A 21195-nucleotide genomic window follows, 5' to 3' on the forward strand; every position below is an offset into this window, starting at 1 on the left:
AACCCACCCAATTTCACAAATAACCATCTGCAAAGAGAACCGTGTTTGCCTGCTTCCCACCATTTTAAATCCACTGTCTATTTTTAGACATGCAGACACCAACCTCAATGGCAGAACTATGGCAAATGCTGCAGAAAATGGAGGGTAATGGATACTCACTTAGACAGAGTAGATAAACTGTCAGAAGTGCAAAATTGCATCCTGGGCCAGTAATAGTGATAAAAACAGCAATAGCAACATACAGCAGCTTGAGGAGTTCAAGACAGAGACGCAGAAAACAAATGAAGTTTGTAGTAAGCAAAGGCTACAAGGGATTGGTTCTCAAGAGTAATCGTGAAATGATACCCGGGCTTCCAAAACCCATTTTCTATTAGTGAAACCCCCAGACTTAAGGGTATGGAAACGAACAGCTGATTCTTAATCAAAGATGAATGCTAAAGGCTGGTAACCCTGGCCAAGGGCGCCGGCGTACCCATAGTCATCAGCTTTGACTTCAAAGGCTCGCTGTGCACAGGTGGAGACTAAGTTTTTTGGGGGGAGGGACCATGAAAACCTTTAAAAATGGTATTTTCAAATATTGTCATGTGACTCCAAAAGCCATTAGGCAAAGAATAAGGCTTTTATTCTCTTCTGGAGGTTGTGATTTACAGAGCCACTCAGCAGGCTTGCCGCTTTATGAGTACGGTTGGGCGTAGATTATTTTATATATTAAGCACATTGCTGGAAAATTTGAAATTGCATTTCACCTAATATATTTTATGCTGTTCCATCTCCCCTTTGATGCTTTCCAGAAAGTGCTGCAGTAGCACTCCCTGCAGTCCGTGTTGCTAGGAGAAGATGGATGCAGGAGCCGAGGGCTTTCCACTCGTGCAGTCAGCCCCTGTCAGCACCCTCAAATATCCAGTGGTAAACTGCTTGTCAGAATGATGGAGAGCTGCTTGCTTCCCATTTCCCTCTCTAGGGCACAAAGTCTCACCTCATTGCCAGGCTGGCAGGTCCTTTGTCCAGGTGTCACATGGCTACAAAATCACTGGTGTTCTCTCTGTTAAATGGGGTGGCAGTGAGCATGTGTGTGTGTGTGCACACACGTGCACACATGCATGGTGTGGGGGGAAACCTCCACAGGGTTCTCAGCAGATGGGAAGTGCTACTTTCCTGTGAGAGTGTATATATGATTATGGGCAGGGGGCTTATGTTTGGGGGGGGCATTCTGTCTCCCAAATGTTGTTGCATAGAGGGCGGAGTTTAGTATTGAAAAGCACTGCTAAGATAATGGGATTGGAATGTGACTATGGGCCAACAAAGAATACCACAGGGCTGAATCAGGTGTTGGTGATGCTAGAGGGAGGGACTTAAAGCTGGTTGTGTGGAGGGGAGATAGGAAAAGCTATGTGCCATTTGGAAAGTTGAAAAGCAGATATGACAGCTATGGGGACACATTTTTGACCTCCATCCTGAGGGACCAAAGGATATCTTGGTGTTCCTCGAATGCTGAACTGTGAAAGAGGCAGGCTGCTGGGGAAATCCAACACAAACCAAAACAAGAGGAGAAAACCTCAAAGCAACAAACCAAAACCAAAACCAACCCAAAACGAAAACAACAACAACAATAACAACAAAACCCTACAGAAAACAAAAAGTTGAATTCACGGAAGGCTGGAAGAGGATGGATGACACCAGCTCAGTATGGGGACCATAGTGGAGTGTGTAAGGATACTGGGGACCATAGCGGAGTGTGTAAGGTCCTGTCTGTGTTTTGTCCCGTGCTTCTGCAGTGGCCTTATATCTTCAGTGCCAACACATGGACCAGACCTTAGAAAGACCCTCATTCCATAGCCTGGGCGTTACTCCTTATTAGAGGTCAAGTTAGTGTGGTCTTAAGTGGTGTCATCATGCAAGAATACAGAACTGAGAGGAGAAACCAAGTCCTCTGCCGGGAGAAACTGCTCCACTCCTGTCCTGGGGTGATGGTTTTGAGGAGGGTATGAGGTATCTCTTAGGGATGAGATAAGGTGCCACACTTCAACATGTTTCACATGGATTATTTCCATAATAATGAACATATATCTGTCTGTCTGTCTTTCTGTCTGAAGGGAACCCAGCAGTACATGTTTGTGAGGTAACTGCTATTTATTGCAGAATTCTCTACACTCTTACATTTTATGGCAGACAGTCATCCCATCTCTTTGATAAGGCCAGAGGTCAGGCACTGAATGCCTCCACATGTGTATTTGTTGAAGCTTGGTTCTTGGCCTACTACTGTTGGGAAGTGGTGGGACCTTGGAGAGGTGAAGGATGTGGGAGGTTTTTATGTCATTGTGGTATGCCCTTGAAGGGGACTATGGAATTCTGATCTCCTTTTCTGCTCCACCCCACCCTGCTTCCCCCTGCTTCCTGGCTGATAACATGGTCCTCCCACAGCATGCTGTCTTGCTGCAGGTGGAAGGAAGTGCTTGAGCCAATAGGACTCCTCAGCTTCGAGTCCTAATGAACCTCTCCTCTTAGCAAGGGGGTCTCAGAAGTTTTGTTGTAACAGCAGAGCGTGAGCTCGTGCAAGCATCTGAGACTAGAGAATTGGACCTCAACGCGGCACCACTGTAGTAGTGAGGCGAGATTGCTATCTCAGATTTTGGGAAGCTGGATTTAGCGTGTTTGCTGCTCTCTGGGCCTCTTCCCGTTCCTCAGATGATTGAATTCTGTGTCATTTCAGAAACCATGGCCTTGAGCATAGTCAGGCAAAGTAGGAGGTAACTGTATTTCATTTCCCCTTTGTGGTTTCTCTATGGATCCTTAGAGAACTGAATATATCCAAAAGGTCAATTCTAGTTACTTTGTGTATTAATCTAATGGTAATAGTAATTTAGCACTTGGAAAAAAAGAGAAAAAAAAAAAAAGAGATGCCTTACCTGTGATGTAGTCTTTCACATCATGGATTTTGCTTGCGGGGTTGTTATTCCGAAACATATAAAGGTTAAAAGGGGCAGGGTCCTTTCCGATTCTTTTCCAGATTTCAATGTCTGGAGTGGTCCATCTTCCTGCCAAAATGTCATAATCTCTTTCTCCAAAGTGGATTAATTTGGTGAGCGGGTCATACAAGCCTCCATGGAAACCAATTACCAGTTGGAAGTCAATATTGGAGTCAAAGTAGATCTCACCGTAGGCAGTGTACTGAATCTGCTTCAGCATGAGCCCGTTGCTACTAAAAACAGCTAGCGGTGTCCCTGTGTTGTCTGAGGCAATGTAGAACTCATCTCCACTGCTGATCTCCATGGCGAAAAGATGTCCTTGGAGGTCATAATAGAGGGAGGTGATTTCTGAACTTGAGTGGTTGTAGACATGAGTAATTCTCGTGGGGTACGTCAGGTCGGCATAGAAAAACTGAAGGTGCTGCCCCAGGCTGGTTTTGCTAGAAACACGCCTTCCCAGGCCATCATACCGGTAGATCACTGTCCAGCCGCTGCCTTTACTATAGACTCGAGTCAGAAGCCCCTTGGAGCTGTATTCAAAAATCTCTGTGCCCCTCTGACGCAGGAAACCATCTTCATCCAGGCGGTACTGCACATCACCCAGGCGGGTGATTCTGTCTCGCAGGTCATAGCGAAGAGGGGTCAAGCGGGCGCTACTGCTGGGGTTCAGCAGGTGGAGGTTTCCGTTTAGGTCATAGTTGTACCGCCACATGATCTTTTCGTTGAGGTAAACTGTTTGGAGCTGTCCATCAACATCGTATTCATAAGCATATTTGGTAGTGTTGGCAAAAGGTCCTATTTTAATCTCTCTCTTGGTCACCCGGCCCATATTATCATATTGAATTGTAATCCAGTACATGAGGGACCTGAATATCTCATATTGGATCTCTTTGATGCGGCCGTGAGCGTCAAAGTGCTTCGTGTAAGTCATCACGGCCGTGGAAATGATCTGGTTGATGTCATAGTATATCACTCCAAATTTTCCGAACTGCTCGACTTTGCCAGAGATGTCATCAAACTGGTATAGATCAATGGGCAGCGGCGTTTCATTGATGACACCCTGCATGCTGGTCACTCGAAAGCTGTTGTCATAGCTGTAGTCAAATCTCGCATTTACCATTCCGTCTTCACTGAAGCGGAAAATCTGTCTGTCAATCAGGGGACCAATCTGCCTGTATCTAATGGTGCAAATAAAGCCATCGCTCTGAAGGTTTACTGTTTTGAGAACCCCAGCAGTTTCATCATAGGTAAAACTGACTCTTGTGCTATCGTATAAAATTTCTGATAGCCTGGTCTGCCTTCTGTACTTGAATAAGACCCTCCGACTCGTTCCCAGGAAAGCTGTCTGCAGAAGCAGTCCTTCCTCGTTGTAGTCGGTGATGATAGAAGCATTGCTTTCTGGGGGATTGTATATGTTGCGGTAGTAGCCAATGGAGCGGATGGTCTGCATGGTGTGGCGAGCCACACTGGGCATGGTGATGGCGGACAAGCGGTCCCACATATCGTATTCGAAGATGTACTGCCGCTGGCTATGGAGCAGAAGCACCATGGACTAGGAAGAGAGCACAGGCTGTTATTAGGGTTTGGGAACTGGGGCGGGGGCGGGGGGAGGTGCACAGAAAACACATTCGGTGACCACAAACACACAGAAAACATTCCGCCTGAGAACGTGGTTTTCGTTTTAATTGAGTTATCCTTGACCTTACATGGTGTTAACGATCCCCTGCCTAATTTGCTTGGATGCTTAATTGGGAAGGGTTCTGCAATTAGTGGCTTAAGATTCATAATGTGCTACTTGACTGTGCCGTTCTTTGTTTCCAGGCCTTCCAGGCCTTCTCGGCCAAACGGCAGATTGTCAATGGACTTGGAGAAGCCATAATGCAGGCACGAACCAAGCTGGTCTGAAGACAATATTTCAAGGGGAAAATAGCAGAGGGGAAACACAATCCTACATATAATTAGCAATTATTTAGTAAGGTGGCTTTCCCCCTCATTTGACTCAAGAGCTACTCCAAATCAGGTTTTAGTTTCCTGTGTATTTGGGGGAAGAACGAAGCCAAAATGTTATTTATGAAGAAGAGACATGAAATTAGCCTAAAATGGATAATGTGTACGTAAAGCATCAATGTCGACAAACAGGGCTAAATGAGCTACACAGCGAATCAGAGTTGTAAATGCCCTTTGTTGGAATAGGGATCTAGAGACATGGTGTCTAGATCTGGGATCTGTACGGACAAGTCTCTGTCTCAATAATTCCTTTTGCAGATACCCAAATCAGGTGCTACCATAACAGTTTCTAGGTCCTTTGTAAGTGTTGGTATTGACTTATGAAAAAAAAATTAAACATACAAATAGAAATAATCTCTACTCCCCTCACCCAGGTTAAAGAGACAGCATCAGCTGACTGAGCCGCCAGGAGAGGAGGTCAACCCTGACGCTAGCTGAGCGGGGTTAGCTAAGAAGTTGTGATGCAGGCCTCCGCTGGTTCTTCCTGTGATAAAGTTTCTCTTGACCCTATTAGAAAAAGCAGGATGAAGGGCAGACAGAGAGGCCAGCGAGGTGGGAGACCCTGGGTCGTACTCTCGATTCTGGCATGGAAATGAGTAAGCATCAGTTGTCCAGACTCAGGCTTTCTATCTCCTATTGTATGAACAATGGTTCTGATGACTCAGGCTCCTAACGACCCTCTTCTCGGGCCGTGAGCAGGGACATATTTTACATGTAGGTTGTTATGGTTTGGATCTAAATGGATCCCCAAAGACCATATGTTGATGGCTTGGTTTCCAGCCTATGACTGGGAGGTATTGAAACTTTTAAATGGAGGGCCTCATGGAAGGGCGTTACGTCATGGGGAACATGCCTTGGAAGGGGACATGGGAACCCTTCCTTCTTCCTTGCAATCCCCGTTACTTCTTGGACATCATGAGATGGGCACCATTGTCTGACACACTCCCCATTATCTCACCATAGTCCCTATTAACAGAGGAACCAAGTGGTGGTGGACCGACTCCTCTGAAGCCGAGAGCTAGAATATCTCCAATGTATAGGTTATCATCTCAGGCATTTGGTCACAGTGACAGAAAGCTGACTAACACGTGGCTTGTAGTTTTCCTGAGGAAGGCTTGAACAGCCACCCTTCCTGGGAGTTTGTTTCGCATGCATTTAAAGTTGTACTTGATGGTAATTAGTAAAATATTACTTGTCTGGCTGTGAATCAGTCTGGGTTTTATGTGTCTGTCCTAGGAAGGAAGCAAATAGAGTCGAGGGGGATATGGGGAATTTAGGAGCTAATAAGGAAGGCCCCACTGGGTTTTCTGATCTTCATGAGCACAAGATGGTTTTAACACCCGCCTTTGGCACTTTGTGAAAGCAACTATAACCAACGGTGCCCTTTTTTGCTTTCCTTTAACTATTTTAAGCCACATTATGACAACTATTATTTTGTGGGGGCTGGGTACGTATTTCTATTACTATTCATGGTAAGGCACTTAGTCTAAATGGGGTAAATGTTCCAGTCTCTTCTCCTACTGCTTGGAGAAGTCCCCTTGGGTCTGGTTAGATTGGGGCATGAGATAGATAGCAGGTGGCAAGGATGTGGGACAGGGAGCTTCTCTCGTAGTCTCTAAACAGATGCTGCGTGGCTAGAGCGTAATGGTGGGGGATGGGAGTCATTTGTAATCTAATGGTAGCATCCACGGCCCAGGGTGAGTCTCTTCTAAGGAGAGGAGACAGAGTCTGGCCGGGAGGTTCCTTGTTGGAAGCACTTAGAGTTGGTAGGCTGCCTTAAGGTTGTGGCAGCCTACCTCGAGCTCTGAATCCCAGGGGCCTGGGAAATGGAGGGGCTCGTGTAAGGGTTAGGTTTAGATTAAAGAGTTTGTAGATCTGATGGAGCACTGTTGGGGTGAATACCAGCAGTGATCTGCATGGCACATGAGTCTCCTGGAGGACAAAGGTTTCTTGGTATATCTTTTAATGTTTAGACGGCTGGAGGCAGTGAACGTCAAGAGCTGAGCCCATGTGCCATGTAATTGGGAGCGCAGTGCCATAAGATTTGAGAGGCACGTGAGAACTCCAAAACAAATCATTCTCTGTAGCTGACGCTTGTCTCAGAGGCAGATGGAACATCCATGAAAATGCTCCTTGGTAGATCCTATTCCTTAAGAAGTGAGTTTTAGGGAATGGTCCCAGTCCCCTGTCTCTCCCCTTCCCCTTCCTCTTGACCCCAGCCCTAACCTCGGGTTGCATATAGTCTACAGCTCAGCTCTTCGCACATGCATAGCTCTAAATCTCCATCTGCGGCACCGGGCGCAGATCTGAAGGACGGGAAGGCGCCCAAGTTATGATGCTTATCCCTTACATGCAAATGAAAGAGAGACAACCGCACGGTATCTGAAAGTATGGCTTTCTAGGAAAATAGCCTCTTCTGGTTAATAATGCATAAATAGGCCCTACATGCTTTTTATGGTGATGTGGAAGCTCTGCCAGGGACAACGCACAACTGACAGTTTCAACTGTGCTAATGCAAGCTCTCCCTTAAATGAAAGAGCAGGAGCAGAAATTATTTACAAATGACTTGCAAGCTCCGGGTCTAATTTGTGAATGTTGTCAGTGTATGGGCTTGGCAGGTGGATGGTGTTGGGGCTTGTTTGTTTACAGTGTAAATCACTTAAAAGGGACTCAGACAGTAGAACTTAACTAAGGCGAAACTACTCTGCTAATACAGAAATTCATCACCCGGCGCCCCTGTGACTGCCACAGCGATATACTTAGAATAATAAATGGAACTCAGTCACGTGTTGCTGTTTCTTCTTCTCTCAGTGCTCTGGGTTGGGAAATGCTAACGCTAATCATCCCAGTTGGACGCCAGAACCCGGGCATACCTTTTCCAAGTACGTGTAACTCCACGTTTTCCCATCGGCAAAGACCCGAGATACGATCCTCCCCTGGCTGTCATAGTCCACCTTTTCACTAGTGGTCCCTCTCTGGATGCTGGCAATTTGACCAGTGGATGAGTAGGTGACATTGACCGCCATCAGCTTGCTACTTGGCAGCCAGAGAGTCGGGTGCCCCGATGTGTCATAAGCGATCCTCAGGAGAAATTTCCGGTGGTCGTCATAGATCTTTTCTGTCTTGGTGGTCCGATCAAAGTCCACTGAAAGGAGGTTGCGTCCATTGACCTGTTATCAAGCAAATCGAGAAAGAGGATGTCTCATTCCAGGGCTGGGCACTGTTCATCCATTGGAGTTCCTAGGATTGTTTTTAAATGCTTTATGGTGATTTATTCTCTTTGTCAGTAAATTAATTTAGCAAATTCTTAGATGCAAGTATGAAGTAACAGATTAACTGTTCTTTGGAAAGGTTTGATTAAGCAGAAAGACAACCTGGCATTTGTTCAAAACTGTTTCAATTAAATTTTGTAAGCTAAAAGCAACAGTTGAGACAGAGAGAGAGAGATGGGGAGGGAGGAAGTGAGGGAGGGAGAGAAAGAGAGAGTTCTTAAAATGTGCTTGCTTTAAAGATTTTCTGCTGATAAATACAACACCCAATGTAAATCACTCAACATTCCTCCCCCAAAAGGACAAAGAAAAAAATAATTACTTAGTGAATTAATCATGGTTACATTAAATAAAACAGTGGTAAACATGATTCTAACCCTTTGAAGTGCAGTTAAGTAGAAGTTACTGTAAATTATTAATAAGTTGAACTAGCAGGAGGTTACAAACACTATCATTGCTTTGGGCCCAGGACTGAAAAGTCACAATTTTTTAGAGTGCTGTTTTCTTTTGATAACATCTAGGTAACTGGCCCGGATTTTAGAGTTCTTTCCTACCACAAATCCATGGTCTGGACATTGTACTTAATTTATAAACCTAGCACTGTATCGCTGCCATCGGGCCCCTCTGTATGTTGTGTCCAGGATCTCTGACATAACCTGGCTGTTACTGTCTGTGATGAAAGGGACAAGCCAGGACTCACTGCTACAGTGGGAGCACGGGGCTCATTAAACTCTGCAAGGAGAGTTTGCAGGCTGGACTCTGAAGGGAGGAGACCATGCGTTGGCGTTGTTCATCAGCTCTCCTACAGAACCTTTGTCCGCATAGTAGTCTGTGCACACTAAAACTCTCAGTTGAGATTGTTACAAATCAAGTGGAGCAAGCTTGGTGGTGCATAGCTACATTTTATTTTAAAGATTTATTTATTTATTTTATGTATATGAGTACACCATTGCTCTCTTCAGACACACCAGAAGAGGGCATCAGATCTCATTACAGATGGTTGTGAGCCACCATGTGGTTGCTGGGATTTGAACTCAGGACCTCTGGAAGAGCAGTCAGTGCTCTTAACCGCTGAACCCAGCATAGCTACATTTTAACCAGAACATTTCAAATGAACAAATGAACAGCTCGAGGTAACTGGTTTTATGTACAAATAACCAATAAAAATTTATTATATTTTATAATATATATAACACAATAACTATAACAACTATAACTATAACTATAACTATAACTATAACTATATATATATATATACATATATATATATATATGGATATGGATGTGGTTTATTTTGCTAAAACTGAGGGTGAGATTTGGATGCCAACATAACGGTATAGGAGGCAGAGCCTTTATGAGGGACTCATGTTTCAAGAGACTGAAATAGTTCTCATGGGAATTGATTTGTCCTCTCCCCATGTCATAGACATGTTCTTAGTCCCTTCCTAATTACAGCCATCTGTTCTTCTACTTCCTGTCTTGAGGCTCTTAACAGAACCCAAGCAGGTGCTGGCTCTACATTATTGGATTTCTATAGTGGCTGGCTAAAACTAAACCTCTTTTCCTTTATAAACTACCCAGTGTCAGACATTCTGTTATAGCAACAGAAAACAAAAGAAGATATACAACATTTGTATATAAACACAATATAACACACACACACAGACAGACACACACACACACTGTTCACATTTGTACCACCTGCATTTACATACTATCTTAGCTTTTTTGTTATTGTGACCAAAATACTTAAGGCGCTTAAGGAAGGGAGGACTGATTTTGGCTCACAGTTCAAGTTTGTCCAGTCAATCAAGGTTGGGTACAAGCATAGCGAGTCAGGAAACAGAAAGGAGGGATAGTGGCATTAGGCTAGCAATTCCCTCCTCCATTTTATTCACCCCACAGGGATGAAGGGTAGCTTTTGTGTTCAGTTAATTGTCTATGCAAACACCCAGGGGTGTGCTTCAACCAGTTAGAAGATTCTAATTCAAGTTGTGCTGACTGAAGAACTGCCACAAACCCACCCCTTGGCACCCTGATACCCAAACACATCCCTTTAAACCACAATACATGTATGCATAGGTATGTATGCATATGATATATATATATACATATGTATATCATATATACATATGTATGTATTTATATGTACATTGTTTAAAATCCGTGGCTAAATTAGCTTTTGCCTTTTACCACTGATAGTAACTATATTCCAAGCAAAAGTCGTTCTTTAAGCCTAGACTTTTCTGATAAGCTGTTCAAGAGGAGAGGTATGAAGTCCATGGAGAGGTGTGGTATTAGTCTTAAATGAGTTTTTTTTTTTTTTTTGGGGGGGGATGCTTCATAGATGTGATTTGCAAATAATGAGAGAGAGCAGAGCCCAGTATGAGATGAAGTGACCCTGAGTTTTCTGTTCTTGCAGACATGGTTTATAGGTGTATTTCAGGGTCTATAAGGGGTGTGTATAAGGGGTGTGTGTGTATGTGTGTGTGTGTGTGTGTGTGTGTGTGTGTGTGTGTGTATGTCACCCATTAAGTCCCAGCAGCTCCAGAACCTGACCTCCCAGATGGACAAGGCCCAGGAGCAGCCTGCCACTGGGGCTTTGGAAAGCCCCTGCATCTGTTTTGTCCATCTGTAAATACAGAAGTTGGACTGGATCCTTGAGGCATGGTCATGTAGTGGTTTTGCTGGACTGTGAACCAGCCAGCTGGAGGCTTCCTGCCCTTCCCTCTTCTGATGAAGAAATGCCTCTGCTTCAGTTTCTCTCCTGCCCAGGTGAGTTCTGCGACAGTCTGCAGGATGCTTTGGAAAGAAGTGATTGTGGCTATTTTGAGCATCTTTTCTCCACTCTGGAGAAAGATTTGATATCAAATCAACTTGGTAACTGTCAGGATCAAGTGCTTCAGCTTATATATACATTGTTTATGATGCAAGAAGCTTGGTAGGTCAACCACACTTCAGTGTATGGCCCCGTGTGTGTGTGTGTGCACAGAATATACATGGTGGGGCTAAACCACCAACCAAAGAGTACACATGGAGCCACCCATGGCTCTTGCTGCATATGTATAGCAGAGGATGGCCTTGTCGGGCATCAGTGTGAGGGGAGGCCCTTGGTCCTGTGAAGGGTTGATGTCCCAGCATAGGGGAATGCCAGGGTGGGGAGGCAGGAGTAGGTGTGTGGGTGCATGGGTGGGTGGGTGGGTAGGTTGGGGAGCACCCTCACAAAGCAGGGGGGAGTGGGGATGGGATGGGGGTGTAGAGGGGAAACCGAGAAAAGGGATAACATTTGAAATGTAAATAAAATAACCAACAAAAAGTAAATAAAAAAGACAAAGGAGAGGGAGGAAGGTGGATCCAGGAGAGGAAACTGGGGAGGAGTCTGGGGATAAATATGATCAGGAAGTATTCTACACATGTATGAAATTCTTAGTTAATAAAAACCATATTAGAAGAAGAAGGGGGAAGAGAAGAGGTTGTTGTTCACTTAAATGATTTCATTAGGAATTTTGGGTTTCTCAGATTGTGTTTTAGAAGGATGCCCCACCCCCACTCTCATGTTCAGTTTGCCCATTTAAAAAAAAAAAAAACACGCTTTGGTTGTTCCTCCCACCGATTACTGTGAAAGACTGTGTGGTTCCCACAATACTGCCCACATTACTGCCCCATCTGTTTGTATTTTAGTTTGTATTCACTTTAATTTGTACTTCAACTCTTTTTTTTTTTTTTTTTTTTTTTGAGACAGGATTTCTCTGTATAGTCCTGGCCGTCCTGGAACTCACTCTGTAGACCAGGCTGGCCTCGAACTCAGAAATCCACCTGTTTCTGCCTCCCAAGTGCTGGGATTAAAGGTGTGTGCCACCACTGCCCGGCTGTACTTCAACTCTTTACTGCTCTCACTAACCACCCTTTATCTCTGCGATGTTCCTCTGGCTGAAGTCTCAGCGTTCTGGGCTGCACATTGGAATGGAAGACGAGCCTGGAGCTCGTCTTTGTTCACCAGCAACCTGCTACTCACCTGGTTTCTGATTAGCTTCTTTAGTTTGTGAGGATGGTTCTATGTCACCCACCTTCCCTCCCCCAGAAAAAAATCAAGCATGTCACCAGTATCAAGACTGTGTGGCTCTCTGTACCAAATATGCACCATCCAGAGCATCAGGAAGCACTATGAAACCCAATGGATGTTTTAACTTTTCTTTTTATCCAGACAAATACTGTACGAAATGCCTTTCTTGTGTCCTCAAACTGGAATAATGAGTTTCTGCTGGGGATTATTTTTCTTCTGTGTGCGTGCATGTGTGTGTGTTTGTGTGTGATAGCAGTATCAAACTCTTAAAGATTTATTTATTTATTATATGTAAGTACACTGTAGCTGTCTTCAGACACAGCAGAAGAGGGCATCAGATCTCATTATGGGTGGTTGTGAGTCACCATGTGGTCGCTGGGATTTGAACTCATGACCTTCTGAAGAGCAGTCGGTGCTCTTCCCTGCTGAGCCACCTCACCAGCCCCAAACTCTAAGTTTAAGCAATTCTGTTTCAGCTTTCCAAGTTGCTGGGGCTGCAGATGTGTGTCACTTGGCATGGCAAGGTATTAAACATTCTTAGTGTTACCAGAGAGTAGTCACTGTTATTCAAACTATAAAATCTCACTAACAGAGCTCCTGTTCACTCTGTCCCTTACAAGCATCCCTTCTTTGGATACTGTAAATACATTGCAGTGGTCAAGGGCCATGTCCACTCTGAGACCTTGTCCTGTGTCCCTAAATGAGGCATCTTTTAAATCTTTTTTCTTATATTGTGATTATAAAGCACATCATTTCAGTAGAGACTTTATAAATATTTTGTTATAAAAATATCAGTTTAAGGGACTGGGGAAACGCCTCAGTCAGTATAGTGCTTGCCATGTGAGGATGGACACCCAAGTTTGGATTCATAGCATCCTGAGCACTGTGGTATGTGCTTGCAAGTCCAGCAATGGAGAGACAGAGACAGGAGGTCACTGGGGCTTGCTGGTCAGTCAGTCTAACATACTGCTGGTCATTGTCACAGGACCTGTGCCAACAAAACAAGGTGACAGCTCCTAAGGAACGACACCTAAAGTCACCTTCTGGCCTGTACAGGGGTGTCCATGCATGTGCACCTTCACACACACAAAGACAAAAATGAGGCTGACGTGAATACCTAAGCTCAAGATGAAAACCTTTAATCTCTGTTGTACCTCTATCAGCCTGAAAGTGAATCCTAGTAGCGGGTATGGTGAAGGGACACTGACTGTGGCTAGGGTATGGTGAAGGGGCACTGACTGTGGCTAGGGTATGGTGAAGGGGCACTGACTGTGGCTAGGATGGACTTTATTTCCCTCAAGCAAGCATGCAAAAGATCTCCATTTTCATAGATATGTCTAGCACGACTGTAATTAATCACAATGTCCTCTGACAGTGAGAGGGGATAGTCACAATTTTCCTTCTGGAGTGCCTTGAGAATTCAACTCATAATGACCCTAAACATTGTGCCTAAAGAGAGGTGCCGGCTTCCTGGGCTGTGCATACTCTTCTGAAGTGTCACTGAGGAGGAGGAGGGAGGGGGAAAGGGAGGAGGAGGAGGGGGAAGAGCAGGAGGAGGAGGGGGAAGAAGAAGAGGAGGAGGAGGGGGAGCAGGAGAAAAGGGCTGGCTTGTTACCGAGCATACTCTGTGACAACATGAAGCCTCCTAAGTGGCCCGGTTGGAGCATCCGCCGCCACAGATGGCTCTATGTCTCTGTACCCACTCGTCATGAGAGCTAACTAAATGTGTGATCCCATTCCAGGACAGAACACTGTATTAAAATATCACAGAAATGTGATAGGGCTGGGCAAGATTTAAATATGCGGTTGCTGTAGTATTTATGTGTCCCTTCAAAAACACTTCGGGCTTTCAAATTTGGAGTGTTTTCTTTTTGCAGTGATTCACTAAAATTATTCCCTCAACATGCGGTCTGGGCAGGTGTAAGAAATGAATTTCACTGTTGGAGTCATGGCTACTCCCAAGGTACAGCATACATAAAACTTAGGACTATCAACTTTGTTTTTCAGAGAGTCTTACTATATATATGTAGCCCGGGCTAGACTTGAACATGATTCTCCAGCTTTCGCTTCCTAAATGCTGGGATTACTGGGCTGTGCCACTTAAGGCCAGCTATTTTTTTTTTCCCTTTTAATCATTGTGTAAGATGTGTGTGCATGTGCATGTATGAACATGTGTTTAAACATGTGTGTGAAGTCAGAGGAGAGCCTCGGGGTTGGTCTTTATCTTTCACCTTGTTTGAGAGAGGGTCTTGTACTCAAGGCTAGCTAGCCCGTGTGCACTTGGGGGTCTCCTCTCTCAGCGTCACATCTTGCTGTAGAAGAGCTGATCTTACGAAAGTGTGCTCATCCGCCCTGCTTTATGTGAGTCCTGGCACTCTGGACTCAGGTCCTCGCTGTTGCCTGCGTAAGCTTTCCCCCGAGCCCTCTCCCAGGCCTAGGCCCCCCTTTTCTTTCCCAACTATTACCGGACAAACACAAGCAAGTACTATGTGTGCACCTATTTGTGAGTGGTGTGTGTGCATGTCTGTGCAAGCACATGTGGATGTGGGTGGAGCCAAAGGAGAGTCCTGGGCATTGTTTCCCAGGAGCTGCTTACCTCTTTGACCAGGATCTGTCATTTGCCTGAGCTTGACAGTTAGGCTAGGCCGAGGGATGTGCCTGGCTCTGCCTCCCCAGCACAGAGATTACAAGCATGCCACCTGACCTGGCTTTTTAAAGCGGCTTCTAAGGTCCTTGTGCTTGCAAGACCAATATTTCAAAGTCTGAGCCAACTCACCAGTCCTCATCTGTTTTTATTTTTAAGTGTAGCTACTAGCCAGCAAGCCACGGAGAGATCTTTATTCCGCTATGCCTTCCTGCATCGCTGCCAGGTTCCATGTGTCTGTTTCCTACTGTATTTATGCTTCCTGTCCCCAGCGCACTGTCTCATAGAAAATGCATTGACTGGTTTCTAATAGAATTTTCCCTTTCCTCCTGCCTGCCTTCCCTTTAACTTTTTAATCTGTCTTACACACACACACTCTTTGTATAATAAATAGCTGCTCATCTATCAGTCACCCATCTATTATAGCTATTAAATGCAGTGTTAGGTTGGTTTATAGCAAGCGAACACCGGCCAGGCAGGACACCACTCACACCGACTCTTCCCTTGGATGATCTAGATGCAAGGAAACACAGACAAGTCATATTGCGAGGCTGGCTTTCTCTGTCCTTTCATTCACTGAATAAATATTTGAGCGTCCACCATGTGTCAGGCACGTAGCTAAATTTAAGTCAAAAACTTGAGAATGAAAAGAACCTTCTGCTAAGGAAAGACTGAGGACAGCGGGGGACATTCTATGTTTTGGAAGTGGAAGGACACAAATGGCCCTTGAGACTCACTCAGGTCATGTGGCTACAGACTTCCCACACTCACTTCTTCTCCCCCTCTTGGTGGGCCCCAGGTTCAGTCCCCAAACAGCCTTTCCCATCAGTCCTTTCTCCTTGGGATTTCACTCTTGGAATCCACAGAGGGGGACTGAAATTAGCAGCCAGAGCTGGCTCAGCCAATCTTATCCCCTTCCCTTGTCATCTCTGCATTGTCTCTGGGAGAGCAATCACACATATCAGCGGGAGAGCTCCTTTCAGTGGGACTGAGAGAGAGAGAACATTTGCTGAACTGTCTGGCTGAGGCATAGTGGTGCTGAGGCTCACACATCAGTGCTTATGCCTGGGTGTGTGACTCCCTTCCTCCATGTCTTAGTTAGGATTTTACTGCTGTGAACAGACACCACGACCAAGGCAACTCTTACAAGGACAACATCTAATTGGGGCTGGCTGACAGGTTCAGAGTTTCAGTTTATTATCATCAAGGTGGGAGCATGGGGGGACTGGAGAGATGGCTCAGCATTTAAGAGCACCGACTGCTCCTCCGAAGGTCCCGAGTTCAAATCCCAGCAACTACATGGTGTCTCACAACCATCCGAGATCTGACGCCCTCTTCTGGCGTGTCTGAAGACAGCTACAGTGCACTTAGATATAATAATAAATAAATCTTAAAAAAAAAAAAAAGGCGGGAGCCTGGCAGCATCCAGGCAGGCATGGTGCAGGAGGAGCTGAGAGTACTACAACTTCATCCAAAGGCTGCTAGCAGAGTACTGGCTTTCAGGCAGCTAGGATGAGGGTCTTATAACTCACACCCACAGGGATATACCTACTCCAACTGGGCCACAGCTTCTAATAGTGCCACTTCCTGGCCGAGCATATACACACTATCAAACTCTGTCTACAGAGGTGGTGTCTCCATTTAGAGTAGGGTGCAGGACCAGAGACCTCAGATTGGTCTCTCCCTCCCAACTCTCCTCTCATACATGTAATGCACACACCCGTGCACACATGCATATACACTGTAGCCTGGGCTAGCATGGAATTCACTATGTAGCCTGTGAACAAAGTATTCCCCTGTTCCCACAAACATTTTCCTTCACAGAAAGCTGGACAGCTCTCTCGTAGTCTCCTGCTGTGTGGGTAGAAATATCCACCACTTTGCACATGTGGCTGAGGGTCTCTGGGTTAGGGTTAGGTATAGGTCATCACGCTTTTTATTTCCAATGTACTTTCCCACTGGCTCACTGACGCCTGAAATGACTAAGTGAAAAGAGAAGATCTTGTTTGTAACATAGCAATATCAAACCTATCTAGATGATAATACTATTATCATCTAGATAATATTATACAATCTATTTTCTAATATAAAAGTCATGTGTCTAAGCAAAGAGGGCATGACACAAATGACACATAACACATCTCTTTTTGCCTTTTTGAGGAACATCCATACTGATTTCCACAGTGGCTGCACTATGGTCCAGCCATCAGTTTGCACTGATTCCCCTTTTGTCCACACGATGGGTATTTGTTATTTTCTTAGCCAGTGACAATCTCACTAGGTGAGATGGATTTCAATGATGTATTTCTGTGCTAGGTAGGGTGGGGATTTGAATGAGAATGGTCTCCATAGGCCCAGATATTTGACTGGTTGGAACAGTTTGGGAAGGATTCGGATGTGTGGCCTTGTTGGAGGAGGTCACTGGGGGTGAACTTTAGGATTTAGAAGCCCACTACATTTCTAATTAGTCCCCTCTTTCTCCTTCATGCTTGTGGATCGGAGTGTCTCAGCAACTGCCCCAATACCATGTCTGCTGTCCACCAAAGTCCCTGAGGGGACGGGCATGGACTCTAACCCCCTGCAACAGTGAGCCCCATATTCAATGCCTTCTTCTCTAAGTTGCCTTGGTCATGGAGTTTTGATTTAGATTTCTGTTGTGATTACCGCAACAGAAAACTAAGACAGCTAGTGTTGAACATCTTCCCTCATGTGTTTCTTGGCTATGTGTACTTAATGTCTGTAGAGCAGTGTGCTCACTTCCTTAGCCCATTTACCGCAGCACTATGCACAGCAGGTAAATTATGGTTGATGCACGTGCAACCGTAAAGGGATGGACGAAAACAGTGTGGGACACAATGGGATCTTATCGTTTAGCTATAAAGAGGAAGGTAGCTAAGTTGTCTACAGGGCAAAGGATACAACCAGAGGTAATCATAGCAAGCCAACCTATTCAGTTTCAAAAAGAGAAGTGTCTTCTGTTTTCTTTCATGTATGGTCCCTACCTACACTTATATAGACTCATATGTGTACTGCACTGTATGAGGTTTGGTGTGCTTGTGGCTCCTGTGTGTGTGTGTGTGTGTGTGTATACTGTGACTTGTGTTTGTGTGAGACTGCATGTATGCACATGTGTGTGTGTGTATGTGTGTGTGTGTGTGTGTGTGCCTGTGACTCCTGTGTGTATGTGTGTGCCTGTGATTCATGTGTTTGGGTAAGACTGTGACACTTGTATATGTGTGTGTGTGTGTTTGTGTAAGACTGAGACACCTGTATATGTGCTTATACCACAGGCCTATGACTCTTATGTGTATCTGTGCATGTGCCTGTAACTCTTATATGTGTGACTTGTGTGTGTGTGTGTATGCATGCTTGTGACTCCTGTGTGCATGTATATCTGTGACTTGTGTATCTCTGTGTATATCTGTATATATACCAATGACTTGTGTGTATGCGTGTGTGTGTTCCTGTGACTCATGTGTGCATATGTACTCAGGAATTGCTTAGTTAGAAAGGCGAAGCCTGCGAGCTCATTTTCAGTGTGCGAGGAAGAGAGCCTAGGCTGAGACAGGAAGTGGCAGCCTCAGTGGAGAGGGAGGCAATAGACCATGGTCCCAGGAGAATCAGCGAAAGAGATGTGGAGTGTTTCCCTGCCTATGGCTTCATCTTGACTCCATCTTCATCCTCTTTCTAGCGACCACTCTGTTTCCCCTCCGTCCTCCACTGTCCTAATCTCCCCTTCAGCTTCATTTTGGGTCAGACTGCCAAATCCAATCTGGGGCTGACCTGAGCCTGGCTTAGGGATGAGGTGGCTAAGTCCTGGCTCCAGAGACCATATGTGATCATCCCAGATATCAGCCTTGTGATGGACTGCAATCAGAATACATCCTATACGTTGGGTTTAGTCTGTGTTTGATCCATTGATTTTTTTTTTTTTTAAATTTGTTTCTTTTTCTTGGAAAGAGCCAGAAGCAATATTTAGTTGCTGTTTCTAACCCTGAAGAATTGCCAAGGTTAATAATGCTGGTCTCTTTGGATAATAATTTAGCGGAGTTAGAGCGGGGGTTGGGGTGGAGGTGGGGAGAGGGGAGTTAGCAACAGGCTTTATGCTCTGGTCTCGTTGCTTGATTTGAAGTTATTTATTTATTTATTTTAATGGCAAGGGAAGTAATGTTGGTGAGAATTCTCTACATTTACCTGATAAACTAAAACCCTGTTGGCTAATATAAAGAATAAATCAGGTTCAGTTTACTGTGGCTGAAGGTGATTTCTTGCAACCCATGCTTCTGTGTTTAATCTACATTGTCTTTATCAAATAGCTACCATAAATCACAGCTTGCCTTCCAGATGCATTTGGCCTGTAATGGAAGAGTGATAAAAAAACAAAACACACACAAAAAACACCCTATGAGTAAATGCAGAGACCATTTTGCAAGGCCCAAGTATACCAGCATAATGAGAAACATCACATCTCTCATAAAAAAAGCCAACAAAAGGTAGGGCTTCGTTCAATGGCGAAGAGACAGCAGAGAGGTTCTGAGGTTGGAAGTGTTACTATACATCCAGACCTCGAAGATCAAACACATGGAGACTGCAAAGAAAGATACCTCTCAGTGGCTGGCCTGTCTCCTTCACCATTCACACTTTGACTTTGAAAACTGTCGATATTTAAGCCAACATAAACTTATCCCCATCGCTGCTCATAGACTGGGAGAAGGGAGATCATGCTCCTAAGATTCTTAGAGTGACATCGGCAAAATGAGGCGCAGTTGATATCCAGAGACTGCACATCTGTGCTACACGCAATTTCTAAATTCCCCAGGGAAGAATTTCATTTAAGCATCTGAAGGTTTCGACGGCTGGTATGATTTGTGACATACAGTCAGGCTAGAGAGTAGAGGGTATCAGGTAGTGTGCAGGCAGGGTGTCTACACAGAATGGCGCTGGACACACCCACCTCAGCACCGGGACATCCTTCTTTTCCTCCCCAAGCATCACTTACCCTGAGCTTCCGGCCGAACACGTTGACTTTGCCTTGGGCTTGTTCTTTTCGGAATCTCCATTCCACCAGATTCTGTCCATTCTCACCGGGAAGGGTCATATTTCTTTTGGCTACTGTGGGATTTGCGGTGCCTGCCAGAACGTGGGGCTCTGTCTGGTAGTGAGAGTCGAGACCACTGGCATAGAAGATTCTAAGGGAGCCATCATACCCAATCTGGTAACTGTTTCTTAACTGGTCTAAAAAAAGAAAGAAAGAAAAAGAAAAGCAGAAAAAGTGACTTATTCTGTCTATATTAAATATCTGACGGTTTGTACAATCAGAACTGATAAAGATTTCTAAGACATGGAGGCCTCCATCTTTTTTTTTTTTTTAAAGATTTCCTTTTTTCTTTTTCATATAATATATAATTTAATTTCAATTTTTGTTCTTTGCATACATTACATTCCGACCACAGCTCCCGTTCTCTCTTCTCTTCCCAGTTCCCTCACCCACTTCTCCCCTAGAGCTGCTTTTCCTCAGTTTCCCTTTAAAAGAAAATAAAGAGCAGGTCTCCTAGGGATATGGCATAGCAAATTATAGCAAGACTAGGCACAAACCCTCGTATCACGTCTGGATGAGGTGACCCAGCAGAAGGAAAAGGACCCCGAGCACAAACAAAAGGGGTGCTAAATGATGTTGTGTGGTCTGGGTAGCAAGCATCCCCTAGAAATGATTTAGGAGCTTGGTCTGTTTGTTTGTGGGCTTAGTTCTGGAGTCCCAGGCTGAAGGAAGTCCCTAACTAGGGTGCAGGTACCTGATACCGACTTACCTTCTTCTCTTTATTCCCCCTTTTCCGTCTCCCCATCTCTTTCCTTCCCATACACCATGAGGTGAAGAATCTCCTCTACCATAGGTTGGTTTCCCTGACATGATACCCTGCCCAGTCGCACGGGTAAGCAACATGGGCCCAACCCTCTGGACCTGGAAGCTAAGATGTCCCTTCTTCTGTTATTTCTGCCACTGTATTCTATCACCGTGTTGAGAAAAGTAATGGATACAGGCGGCCTTCCAGAGAGGAATGGGACAGCTTGGACTACTGGTATTGGTTTTGGCTGAATGTCAAAGGTGAACTAAAGAGCATTTAAAAGTACCACTGATTACAGCACCCCACACCTCAGGTCGCCACAGTGAGGTGGCAGAGGGGAGGGCAGGCTCTCAAGAAACTGTTGGATGACACCAAACCGGTGGAATCACACATATCAAGAGCT

General features: G+C 45.0%; 1 protein-coding gene across 19 annotated transcripts in view; it reads right to left on the reverse strand.

Annotated features, from left to right (window-relative positions):
* Window positions 1–21195, reverse strand: part of Tenm3 (teneurin transmembrane protein 3) — a 1282613-nt gene that overhangs the window by 6263 nt on the left and 1255155 nt on the right. For all 19 annotated transcript variants that reach the window (XM_031339793.1, XM_031339799.1, XM_031339798.1 and 16 more), the window contains 3 exons: window positions 19949–20184; window positions 7847–8143; window positions 2907–4518 (listed from right to left, as the gene is read on the reverse strand). In XM_031339793.1, coding sequence (XP_031195653.1) covers window positions 2907–4518; window positions 7847–8143; window positions 19949–20184 — 2145 coding nt within the window. The remainder of the gene's footprint in view (window positions 1–2906; window positions 4519–7846; window positions 8144–19948; window positions 20185–21195) is intronic.

This window comes from Mastomys coucha, unplaced genomic scaffold (genome assembly GCF_008632895.1).
Source record: "Mastomys coucha isolate ucsf_1 unplaced genomic scaffold, UCSF_Mcou_1 pScaffold22, whole genome shotgun sequence".
NCBI lineage: Eukaryota > Metazoa > Chordata > Mammalia > Rodentia > Muridae > Mastomys > Mastomys coucha.